Source organism: Monoraphidium neglectum (assembly GCF_000611645.1).
Source record: "Monoraphidium neglectum strain SAG 48.87 unplaced genomic scaffold scaffold00030, whole genome shotgun sequence".
In the NCBI taxonomy this organism is placed as follows: domain Eukaryota; kingdom Viridiplantae; phylum Chlorophyta; class Chlorophyceae; order Sphaeropleales; family Selenastraceae; genus Monoraphidium; species Monoraphidium neglectum.
The window spans coordinates 31981-43782 of record NW_014013598.1 but is presented as its reverse complement, the minus strand read 5'-3'; the positions used below and the strand labels follow the sequence as shown (position 1 = coordinate 43782).

The 11802-nt window shown below is 64.0% G+C and overlaps 2 protein-coding genes across 2 annotated transcripts in view; both read left to right on the top strand.

Annotated features, from left to right (window-relative positions):
- Nucleotides 1-2034, top strand: part of MNEG_0385 (Tyrosine-protein kinase TXK) — a gene marked incomplete at both ends in the record, with an annotated part of 5776 nt that extends 3742 nt beyond the window's left edge. Inside the window, 5 exons of the mRNA XM_014051135.1 lie at nt 153-673; nt 965-1057; nt 1192-1333; nt 1534-1702; nt 1974-2034. Coding sequence (XP_013906589.1) covers nt 153-673; nt 965-1057; nt 1192-1333; nt 1534-1702; nt 1974-2034 — 986 coding nt within the window. The remainder of the gene's footprint in view (nt 1-152; nt 674-964; nt 1058-1191; nt 1334-1533; nt 1703-1973) is intronic.
- Nucleotides 2035-3773: 1739 nt separating this feature from the next.
- On the top strand, nt 3774-9525 carry MNEG_0384 (alanine transaminase; the record flags this gene model as incomplete). The annotated part of the gene is made up of 16 exons (XM_014051134.1): nt 3774-3818; nt 3975-4300; nt 4544-4620; nt 5015-5106; nt 5316-5452; nt 5825-5897; nt 6287-6355; nt 6646-6709; nt 6933-7081; nt 7340-7414; nt 7726-7779; nt 7899-7985; nt 8230-8330; nt 8506-8633; nt 8901-9252; nt 9489-9525. 16 exons carry the CDS (start codon nt 3774-3776, stop codon nt 9523-9525), a joined length of 1866 nt encoding a protein of 621 aa, XP_013906588.1.
- Nucleotides 9526-11802: the final 2277 nt, after the last annotated feature.

Genomic DNA, 11802 nt, shown 5'->3' with positions numbered 1-11802 from the left:
CCCGCGCGTCGTGCGCCCCACAGCCCCCGGCCCCGAATTGTTGCGGCCGCTCGCCTGTGGACTCGCGCGTGCATGTCCGCCTGGCGCACCCACGCGCCCCGCCCCGCCCCGCTCCGGCGCGTTTCTTGCCACGCCGCGTGCCCCCAACGCAGCGGCCTGGAGCGGCACCAACGTGGCCGTCAAAATCATCGAGTTCCTGGAGGAGGAGTCCCCCGGGATTGACGCCGCCGCGGCCGCCGCCGCCGCGGCCGGCGGCGAGAGCGACTCGGAGGACGGCGGCCGCGGGCGCGCGCTGCTGGAGGGCCTGCTGCAGGAGCGCGTCAGCCACCCCCACGTGGTGCGCAACTTCAAGTTCCTCACGCGGCCTGTGCCGGGCCCGTCGGAGGACGGCCGGAGCGGCGAAGGCGATGGCGGCGACGGTGACGGCAGCGCGGGCGCGCCGAACGGGGATGAGGGCGGCTCGCGCGGCGGGGCGCGGGTGCAGACGCGGCGCAAGCGGCGGCGCGTGATGGAGGCGTGGTTGCTGCTGGAGTTCTGTAACCGCGGCTGCATCGCGGACGGCATCGATAAGGGCTGGTTCCGGCTGCCGCACAGCATGTTTGAGCCGGCGGCGCGCCCCATTATCACGACGGCCAAGGAGGTGGCGGCCGCCATGGCCTACCTGCACAGCGAGGTGGGCCGCGGCCGCTTGAGGGGCCGGGCCACGCTTCTGTTGCACGGGCTCAGGACGGCCGGTCTCGCGGCCGGCGCAGAGCAGGGGGCCGTCAGGAGCCTGCTGGCTGGTCGTCCCGCTGGACGGCTTGCCGCGGACATCGCGGAGCTCTGCGCATGGCCTTGCGTCCGCCGGCGGCAGTGACCAGCAGTGACCGTCGGTAGCCGTGCTGCTGAGTCCCATGACGCCCCGGGGCCCAGCCCCCGTCCCCCTTTCACTCACCCCTCCCCCCAAAACGAAAACCATCCCCAGGGCATCCTCCACGGGGACCTCACCAGCGCCAACGTGCTGCTGACCACCTCGCCGGAGGGGGAGGCCCACGACCCCCGGGGGTTCGTTGCAAAGGTGTGGGCGGGGGTCGCAGGGGAGGACTCTGTGCGCGTGCGCGCACAACACACACACACACACACACACACACACACACACACGCACACACACACACACAGAGACACACGCATGCACGCACACACACACCGCAGGTGTCCGACTTCGGCCTGAGCCGCAGCGTGGCTGACGAGGACGGCGTCATTGCCACGCGGTCCTACGGCACCGTGACGCACATGCCTCCAGAGCTGCTGCTGGAGGGCCGCATGAGCAAGGCCGCGGACGTGTACAGCTTCGGTGCGCGCCACAGGGCTGTCGGCTGCCTGCTGAGCGGGGCCGTGTTGCCTGTCCGTCACATGTGGCCTGGCTTCGCACACGTGAAAAGTACAGCTTCATTCTGAGCCTGCAACACGAGCGCCGCCGCCTATCTCTGTCACCAATCATTTTTTGAATCCGTCGCCCAACTTGAACCTGGCGCACCCAAATTCGCCCCCCAGGCGTCGTGCTATGGGAGATGTTCCAGGGCGGCCGCCCCTTTGCCGGCCTCACGCACAGCCAGGTCCTGCACGCCGTCAGCACGGGCAAGACGCTCACCGTCCCCAAGTGCACACCCGAGGCGGCGCGGCCGCTGCTGGCTGCGTGCCTGTCGCCCAAGCCGGAGGCCAGGTGGGTCGCCCGCCCTCCGCGCGACAGGCCTGCGCGGCGCTGGGGTGTGCTGATGCCGGGCACGCCGCTGCCGCTGCGTGCCACCTTTGCCGCACGGCTGGCTGCCCCGTTGGACCAGCACAGGGCACGTTCGCGACTCGCCCCATCCACATTGTTTTTCCCCCTCGTTTTCCCGCCCCTACCTCTGCGCGTTGCGCGCGCTGAACCGACGTCCTTGGCTCAGCCTCCCACCCCTTGCACTGCCCTTCAACCCCCACACCTGCTGCACCAGGCCTAAGTTTGCGGAAGTGCTGCAGGCACTTGAGGAGCTGGAGGAGCTGTTCCCCTGGTGATGACATCACGATGACATTGATGGGATGGGTGGTCGCACTGCGGGCCACACCACCTTGGGTGACGACATTTTGCGCGGGCGGGGCGGCGGCTAGCCCGGCTGACACGCCACCGCCACTTTTGTGGGGCGATGCAGCCCGCTTCACATGGCGCCGCTCATCAAGCATGCTGCTGAGGAGACCGCCGCGCCCGCCGCTTTGTGCATTCCGTGCGCCGCCATACGTGGGGAATGGGTTGTCCATGTGGGTCGCGACTGGGACCGGGTCCTAGGCTTCTTCAATGCATGTTTTAGGCCGCGTGCCGGGATGCATGGCCTCTCAATCGTCATTCTGCCGTCGCCTTGCATTTGCCGGGGCTCCTGGGCACAGCATCAACCACTCATCGCAATCACGGGGCTCTTCTGGGGAACCTTCGGGGCCCTGAGAACCCTGCGCATCACAGGGACCATCGCTTCGAGCCGCGCGCCCGTGCGTCCCGCGCCATCGCCTCTGCACTCGCGACACGGGGGCACGCTGCCCCTTCAAGTCTCCCGCCCCTATCTGCGGCGCCCGCCTTGGCAACTGCGCAGGCCGCGCCACGCCGAGCGGCGTCGCCCACACTCTCTCTGCTGAACCCAACCTGCAAAGCGGTATAAATGTTTTCCCCCTTGTGTGACCCACACTGCATCCATCGTGCGTCTTCACCCCTGCCTGCCCGGTGTCGCATCGGGCGGCGACCAGGGTGGTCCCCGCTTCAGCAACCGATTTTCCCCTCGCTTTGCTCATTGCTGCCTGGTCCGTTGCGAGGCAGCCAGGTGCTCTTGGGGAGAGCAGCCCGTACATCTGCGCAGCTGCGCCGCCGCTGGCGCTCCCCCGCCGAAGCTCACTGGCGCCCTCACGCGCGCCCCGGCTCGCATTCCTTCGTATTCACCCTGATGTGAGGCCCGTGGTTTGGCACACTGCACTGCGTGCTGTGGCCTTCCCGCCGGCCTCGCCCCGGACCCTTGGCGCTTTGCTTGCGGCTTCCTGCGGAGGTGTGGAGGGTCTCAGAGTGTGATTGGTGGCAAAATCTTGAATTCACAGGCCCGGCAAACGAGTTCCGCCCCGCCAAGGCCCACCCTGCTGTAACAGCTGAGCAACGCGTCCGCGTTTGTGGCTGTCGCTTCGACTGTTCCAGCCTGTCTGCTTGCAAACGCCGATTTGTCTGATTTCTGTGCTGTGTCTGCTTTGGAGAGCGTGGTGGTCTTGGCCAAGTATGCGCCGACCATCATCCTCAATGTAGATGGTCAAACTGTGGTCGAAAGCATAAGTTAGCATCATCTGATGGGCACGAACAAGATATCGCGGGGCAAGACGTTCTACTAAAAGATCCCTGTCGTCTGAACTGATAAATCACGTCGCTGCTCGAATCACGTCTCATGTCAGGTGCTAGGGTTGACGATGCGGGTGGTGGCACGTTTGGCACTAGGGTCGCTTGCCCCGCGTTGTATAAATTGTACTTACCTGATAGTATTACGAGTTATGAGAGTGCTCTTAGCCTGATAGAGCTGCGAAGTCTCAAAACTTTACACGTAGGCGTGAGTAATGGGACTCAACTCGGGTGCCGTGACTCTTTTGGTGCTCATGTATTGCTGTAAGGCAATACAAACGTCTTTAAATCCCATCATAACTCAGATCTTTGCTCATACATCCCCACACGCGTGATCGCGCGATCCTCGGATGTCAATAGCTGCCGACAGGCGCCCAAATACGACCCAGAAACAATGATCAAGTCCAAGCAAGCTTCTACGGAGAGGGTGCCCGGAAGGGTGGGCTTGGCATCGTGATCCCGGCGCCCCGCGCCGCTGCCACTCTCGCGACGTCGCTGCCACCCGGCATTTGTAGCCGCCACCACTCAATCAATGCCTGCAGAATGATCATAAAAACCAATTAAACCCATTCTCTGCCCTCACATCAATTTGCAGGTCGCCGAACACGCCATGACCGGCGCCGACTCCAATGGTGCTGAGCCCGACGAGCTACGCCAGGGCGCCGCCGCCCCCATCTCCCCTCGCGCCTGGTCCCAGGGCCCGAAGCCCGCCGCAGCCACAGCCGAGGCGCCGACGCAAGACCCGTCCCCTGACGACGCCCCCGACACCGGCGCCGCGGACCAGGCGCCCAAGAGCGCCGCCGGGCCTGCGAAGGCTGCTGCGGCGGCCGCCGCGGCGGCGGCTGCCCAGCAGCTGCCGGCGAGCAAGGACGGCAAGGTGCTGCACCCTGACCTGGTCAACCCCAACATCATCAAGACCCAGTGAGTGCCGGTTCTGAATCGCCTTGAGATCTGCAACACCCTCGCGTGCGAGCGCAAGCACGGGTGTGCACATGCGTGGGTCAATTTCGGCCCTGCACCTTGGCTCAGCCGGGCTGCCAATCGGCACACTGAGTGAGAGCTTCTATAGACAACCCAAGGTGATTGTTTTCCAGCCATCATGATTGATACGATGTCAGTGCATACAAATAGACCCAACAAGCATGACAATGCCGCCCCTTGAAGGTACGCTGTGAGGGGGGAGCTCTACCTGAAGGCCGAGGAGATGCGGCGCGCCGGGCGCGACGTGATTTTCACCAACAGTGAGCGGCGGGAGCCGGGTGTACAACAGGGAGCATGTATGCCCCACCCCCACGCGTGGACTGCTCACTGCGCCCACGCCAACACCTCGCAAACCCATCCGCCTTGCTGGCGGCGGCACCTGTGCGCACTGCCAGCTGCTGCGCCCGGCCGGGTCTGCTCCAGCGCCTGGGGGCGCGCTTGCGCGCTCACAGGCGCCGGGCCATGCGGTGACCGCACGCGAGTGCGCTCGGTCACCGCATGCGGAGGAGTCGCGTGTTGCGTGAACGCAGCCGGCACATAGGCTAGCCACGCGTGCGTGCATGCAGCCGCTGTCGAGGATCCCTGCAGCGACCCTGCGGCTTTGTGCATGCAAACGCTCACAACCGCCTGCTCCCACCCCAACCCCTCGCACAGTCGGCAACCCCCACAACCTGGGCGCCAAGCCCAAGACCTTCACGAGACAGGCAGGGCGTGGGCCGCCGCGCCCCGGGCCTCTCGGGCGTGTTGTCTGTTGGCGCCCCCGCAGCGCGTCCCGTGTGTTGCCTGGGCCCCGTGCCTGCAATTTTACCTGCAATGCACGGTGGCAGTGTGGCCTCCTCACGAGAGATGGCCGCTCCCGCCACCACTGCCAGCAGGAGGCGACACTTGATGCACCGCCTCCCCTGCACAGCTCCAACCGCCCTCAACCGCCGCGCCGCACGCCTGCCGACGCCAGGTCATCGCCCTGTGCGCAGCGCCCGACCTGCTGGACAGCCCCCAGGCGGCCGGCCTGTTCCCGCACGACACGGTGGCGCGTGCGAGGAAGCTGCTGTCCAGCTTCACCGGGGGCGTGGGCTCCTACACCGACTCAAGGTGCGGGGCGCGCGCGCGGCGTGGGGCGCAATACTCTTTGACGGGTCGCGGGCGGGGTCTGGCGCGTGCACGCATTGTGGCGTGTCGCATGCACACCCGAGCCAGGAGGTGGCAGGGAGCACCCGCGCTGCCTCCTTCAGCCGGCTGCCGCGTGCGTGGGGCGAGCGCGCTGCGCGCCGGCAGCGCTCACAGGAATGAGAGGCTGCCGAGCCGACAAGAGCTGCAGCTGCAAGGAAAAGCGCCACGCCCGCCGGTCGCTCGTTGCCACCCGTGCGCGTGCATACGGCACTTGCGAGCGCCAGCCCGGCGCTCACGTTCCATCCACTTCACGCGGCCTCGTACGGTGCCCTTCGCGGCCGCCCGGCCCCCCAGGGGCAACTCCATGGTGCGTCAGGACGTGGCCGACTTTATCGGGCGGCGTGACGGCTTCCCAGCAAACCCAGAGGTGCGTGCCGGCGGGTGGTGGCGCTCCCAAAGGGCAGCGCTCGTTGGCTGCAGGGGTCGTCTCCTCCTGCGGCACGGCCGCCTACATACACTCCAGGGTCGCGCCGGCTGATGGCCTCCTAGCGCCTGTTCTGGCGCCGCTTGCGTGTTCGCCTGCCGCCTGATTGCCTCCCGCCTGATCTTGATCTTGCTCCCTGGTTCCCCTAGTCTGATGACCCTTGGATGTATATGTGTGGGGTGCCAGCAGCCTGCCTGCTGCTGTTCCCGCACCCGCTGCACGCGAGCGCTCGCACACATCAGCACATGCACACACACTCAAGCGCCAGCTGTGTCGAGGGCTGGCATGCACCAAACCCCCCACATTGGCCACTGGACCCTCTCACACCACAGCACATCTTCCTAACTGATGGCGCCAGCCCTGGCGTGAGGATGAGCCTCTCAGCCCTCATCCGCAACTCGGTGCGTGGGCGTGCGCCTGGCGATGCTGGCGCCAGCCGGCGATGGCGAGCTGCAGCCGGCACGCGGTTGCTCGTTGTTGCAACACCTCTGTGCCTCGTGGATTGTATGGAAGCGCAGGCCTGCGCGTGACCTATGAATTGCTGCGCTTCTTTGTGCCCGCATGCTCAACCAATGCGGCGCCTCCCCGGGCAGCTTGATGAGTCGGCTGTGGTCGACTGCTGTGGTCGTCACACTTGTGGTCGGATCCCAATTCAGACCCCTGGTCAAACCTCTGGTCAAACCCGGCGCAGGACGACGCCATCCTGGTGCCCATCCCGCAGTACCCCCTCTACAGCGCAGCCATCACGCTGCTGGGTGGGTCGAGCCTCCTGGCATACTCCTTGCGGTGAAACATCCAAGCCTTGCATTGGAAAATCTAAGCCCTAAGCTTTGATTGAAAACGCCTCGCTTGGGGGCGGGACCTCGTCAGGGCACGTCGCGTCCCACATACATGGTTCAAGACCAATGCCCCGTTTGCTGGAGCCCCAAGCGACGCTCCCGCTGCGCGCCACATACATCGCCCCTGACCCCTCGCAAGGCGGCATCCTCGTCCCCTACGACCTGGATGAGTCACGCGGCTGGGCCCTCTGCCTCTCATCCCTCAAGGCCGCCGTGGCTGACGCGCGCGCCAAGGGCAAATGCGTGCGGGCCCTCGTCTTCATCAACCCGGGCAACCCCACAGGCCAAGTGAGGGCGGTGCAATCTTACGCCAGCACCGTATCCGTTTCATGCACAGCGTGCTCGATTTCAGGGGTGTGCGCAGCAGCAGAGCGGGGGGGAGCCCTGTTTGGGGCTTACGCCTGCAAGCTGCGAAACCAGATGGTGGCATGGCAGGCGTAAGCTGAGGTCCTCAAGGTCCTCCTTGCCACCTGAACTGCATGCAGTACCGTTCTGCCCCATGTCACCCCCCCCCCTTGATCTGCGCGACGCCCTGCCGTGTGCAAGGTGCTGCCGCTCGCCAACCTGCGTGATCTGGTGAGGTTCGCTTTTGACGAGAAGCTTCTGCTCATGGCGGATGAGGTAATGAGCTGCGCGGCAGCAGGGGAGTCGTGTTGAGTGCTGGGACGATTTTTTAAACGTTCTGCTGGATTGCGATGTACGTCTGTCTGTAGGGGCATGTTTCCAGTGCAGGGTGCATCCTTGTTTTTTTGGGGGGGGGGGGGGAAGCGGGGGCCTGCTGCTGGAGGGTGGATGCGGTGAGCAAGTTCGAGTGCAAAAGCAGACTCGTCTGCAATGGACTGCGCCGCCTGCGATCACACTCGTGCTGCAACGACCGTCACCCCGCCCTGATCGTGACATCATGTTGTGACATCACGTGGTGATGTCATCAGGTGTACCAGGAGCTGGTCTACGAGGAGGAGAAGCCGTTTGTCAGCGCACGCAAGGTGGGCGCCTTCTTGTTCGTATGCACGCGCGCGTGTGTGTGTGTTTCGGGGGGGTGCATGCGTGCGTGCGTGCGTGCGTGCGTTTGTGCGCGTGCATATAGGAGGGCATGTCAACCCAGGACGCCAGGCCGGCTTGCGCCCTGCTGGGGCTGCACATGACAGCCTCCGGCCTGCTGGACGGCCAGCCGCCAGCAACCATGGCGGCGGTCACGGGTTGCCTCTTACGGCACGGTGCGCGTCGCATCCCAGATACTACCATCTGTTCTGGAGGCAAAACCTTGCCTGTGCCCCAAGGCTGAAAACCAGCACAGGCACGTTGGCTGCTCTTGCAGATGAGACTTGCGACTTTCGCTCCTTGACAGCTGCGTGCCTTGGGACCGGCACCTTTGATAAGAACCCACGCGCATGCCCCCTGCCCACCCCCTGCTGCTGAATCCGACCCAACCACAGGCCCTGAAGGACATGGGGGAGCCCTACGCCAGCGGGGTGGAGCTGATATCATACCACACCGTCTCAAAGGGCACGAGCGGCGAGTGCGGCCTGCGCGGCGGGTGAGGCGGGAACGCCTCCTGGGTCAGTTTGACTACAAGCGGTGCTGCGTAGCCTTGGAGGGGTGACCACGAACATCTGCAAGTCCACGGTTATAAGATGATGAGCACACATCCCTCCTTGCTTTTTGCCACCGCCACTCAAACGCGTCACGTGCACGCAATTGCTCGCCGGCAGGTACTACGAGATGGTCAACATCCACCCTGCCACCGTTGACCAGTTCTACAAGATCTCGTCCATCAACCTCAGCCCGAACTCAATCGGCCAGATCGCATTGAGCTGCATGGTCAACCCCCCGGCAGCCGGTGAGTCATCCTGCTTGGCTCTGCTGGTGTCTGAAGCACCTCCTCCATTGCAAATGGACCTGCTGCAGTGCTTTTGCCTGGGTTTTCAACCGAAATCACGCATCTGTCACTGCAACGCGACGTTGATTGATCAGCTTCGCAAGACTCTGCTTGAGCTTGTATTCTGTTGCCACCAGCCAGTCAACGTTTCCCAAGCTGGTTCGCCCGCCCTGGACCCGGCTGCCACCAAACCCCTTCGGCGCATTCCTCCGGACGACCTCGTGGCAGGGGATCCCTCGCACGAGCTGTGGATCCAGGAGCAGCAGGGCGAGCTGGCCTCCCTGAATCGCCGCGCCAAGATGGTGGTGGACGGCTTCAACTCCCTGCAGGGCGTCTCCTGCAACGCCACGGAGGGCGCAATGTATGCCTTCCCGCGCCTCTCCCTGCCGCCCCGCGCGCTGGAAGCTGCCCGGAAGGCGGGGCGGGCGCCGGACGCGTTCTACTGCCTGAGGCTGCTGGAGGCGACCGGGATAGTGGCGGTTCCGGGCAGCGGGTTCGGGCAGGCGGAGGGAAGCTTCCACCTGAGGACCACGATCCTGCCTAGGGAGGAGAGGATGGCGGAGTTTGTACAGAAGTTCAGGTGGGAACCGGGCACGGCTCGGCACGCGGGAAGACGGGCAGGCATGAGCTGGCCGTGAACAGGTGGAAATCATGATGGGTGGAACTGAGTTGTTGCTTGTGTGATCCCGGGGGCAGGCAGGTGCATGCACCAGGGGCCAGTGCAGCGAATAACAAAGCACAGCCGCTGCCGTCGTCGTTTGTGGCGTTGGTGCGACAAGCAACGCCCCTGCTCTTCACTGCCACCCGCACCTACAGGACCTTCCACCAGTCCTTCATGGCAGAGTTCATGTGAAACTGGAGCCCGGGCTGCAGCGGGGCTTGACTATGCACAATCATGGCTGCTGGTCACCTCATAAAGTGCAAGCCGACTGCGGTAAACCTGAGAACCTTTGTGTGTGCTGCACACATCAGCCACGCAGCACTCCCACGGCCCATCCCTGTCGGGCGCCGAGGGGCCCGCCGCCGTCCCCGAACACCCGCGCCGGTGCCGGCAGGCGGGCGGCCTGGCGAGGTGACCTGTGTGTACCATCCATATGTCAGACCCGAAGACCCCCAGGACGACACATCCCTGCCTGATGATGCCTCTGGTTGCCTGCCGGCGCGAGCCGCCACAGAACCCCTCACAACGTGCATGCATGCACACGGGCGTACACATGCGTGTGATTTTGCTGCGTCACCGGTCCAGCACCTGGCAGGTGCCTGGAGGCTGCCATCGTGCGGGGCTTGTGTCGGCGACTCGCCGGCACACGATTTGATTTTGGATGCCTGCTTCCACTCAAGTGGTTTCTTGCCGTTGATAATGTCATGGCTGTCTCTGAACGCCCGAACTTTGCATGCTGGCAGCAGCCACGCTATGCGCTGGCCGGCCGGGATCTAGGGAGCTAATACGCACGCACGATGCCTGCAGCTGCACTTGTATGATTCGTGCGGGCGGGTGTCAGGTGTGTTGGTGAAGCACACTGGGCAGGGAAGGCAGATCATACACACATATGATTCTCAAACTTCACAACCGTCAACACTCCTTTGGAGCGCCTGTTCCCGATGCCTGCGTTTGATAGTTCCAATGGTGTTGGGGGTTGGGGCTTGTGGTGTGCAACGCTTGAGCTGGACCCTACACCTATACATTCAGACGAGCGCCCTACCAGTCAAACACCCGAGTTTAGCAGCCTCTCTTACATCCAATTGCACTTGGGTAAGATGGATATTTGTTCTCCGTGGCTGCCGCCAGCTGGCTTAGGCAGCTGGACGTGGTCAGCACTGACACAAAGAGCGCCCTGAAACACAGCCGCCCGCGAACCCACCCGCCGCTGGCCGGGGTCGGGTCGCAGTCACGCAGTGCTCTCCTGCTTGGGGGAGCTTGCGTGCGCGCTTGGTCTCCTGGTTTGCAGGCATCTCCTGGTTTCAACTGCCCTTTGGATATGTCAAAACGTGGTGAGCGCCCCATGTGGCACCGGGGACCTTTGTGTATTTGTGGACCGTTTCAGGTCGGCGCCAGCCGTCGCTTGCCCTAAACCAGGCAGGGGCCCGCTGCGTCGTCAGTGCCATCTGCGCAAGTTGCATTTCAAGAAATGAGGAGGAGCGCTGGAACTACGCTGCAGGGAGGAAGGGAAGAATGCGAAGGGTCGGGCTGGCACGGATGACTCTGGTGGTGACTCTGGTGGTGACCTGGTGTTGAAGCCATCATCGATCTCAGGGCAGCAAAATCGTCCGGCTGGTATGCACAGGCCCGTCGGTCTCGCACCGCTCTACGCACACACAGTGTGCGGACATGCAGAGTCCCCTGAAGACTCCTAGTCGCGCCGACACAACATGTGCCACTTTCCATGAATCGCTTCTAAACGCAGGCGCTTCTGGCACATGTAGGGGCCAAGAGCCATTGAGCACTCGACTCCCTGGGTTCAGTTGACCGTTGACGCCAAGGCACAATTTGTCTGCCGTGTGCGTGCTGCGCCCCCTTGCCGTGCAGAATCTCTCCTTGCAAAAAACCTGTTATTGTTTCTTGTTCAAGCCACAGTTCCTATGGTGGGACCCGCATTCGAGGTTTAGGGCAGGGCATAAGAGCCGGGCCCGTGGAATTGTGTGGGGTCGCCGCCCCTGCGCATCCCACATACCCGATCCGCGCGCCGCCCGCGCACGTGACGGCGGCGGGCGGATCTCCGTCTGCGCCGCGGCGCGCGCGCGCTGCGCGAGAGCCTTGATCCCCGGGTGCGTTTTGATTCGGGCGAGCAGCCCTGCACTTTGCCCCAATCCGTTTCAGGCGCGGCCTCCGGGATGGCCCGGGAGACCGAGAGCCCGCGCGCGAGAGATCCCGGAGCGCATCAGTGTCTAGATATGAAATAAAATGATGTGCAATTTTATAATTCATGCTCGTAACTCTCTCCGTACCGTGGTCGGGGAGGGGTGACCCTTTGCGGTGTGGCTGCGGTCTCTGACCACGCGCCGGCCGCTGACGCGGCGTTCGGCGGTGTATGTGCGTCAAAATTATCCATATTACTCTCCTGCGATTGACCAGCCCTTCTGTGCAACGCCCGCGCGTTTGTTCGTTTGCAGCACTGCTGCTGACGTGGCG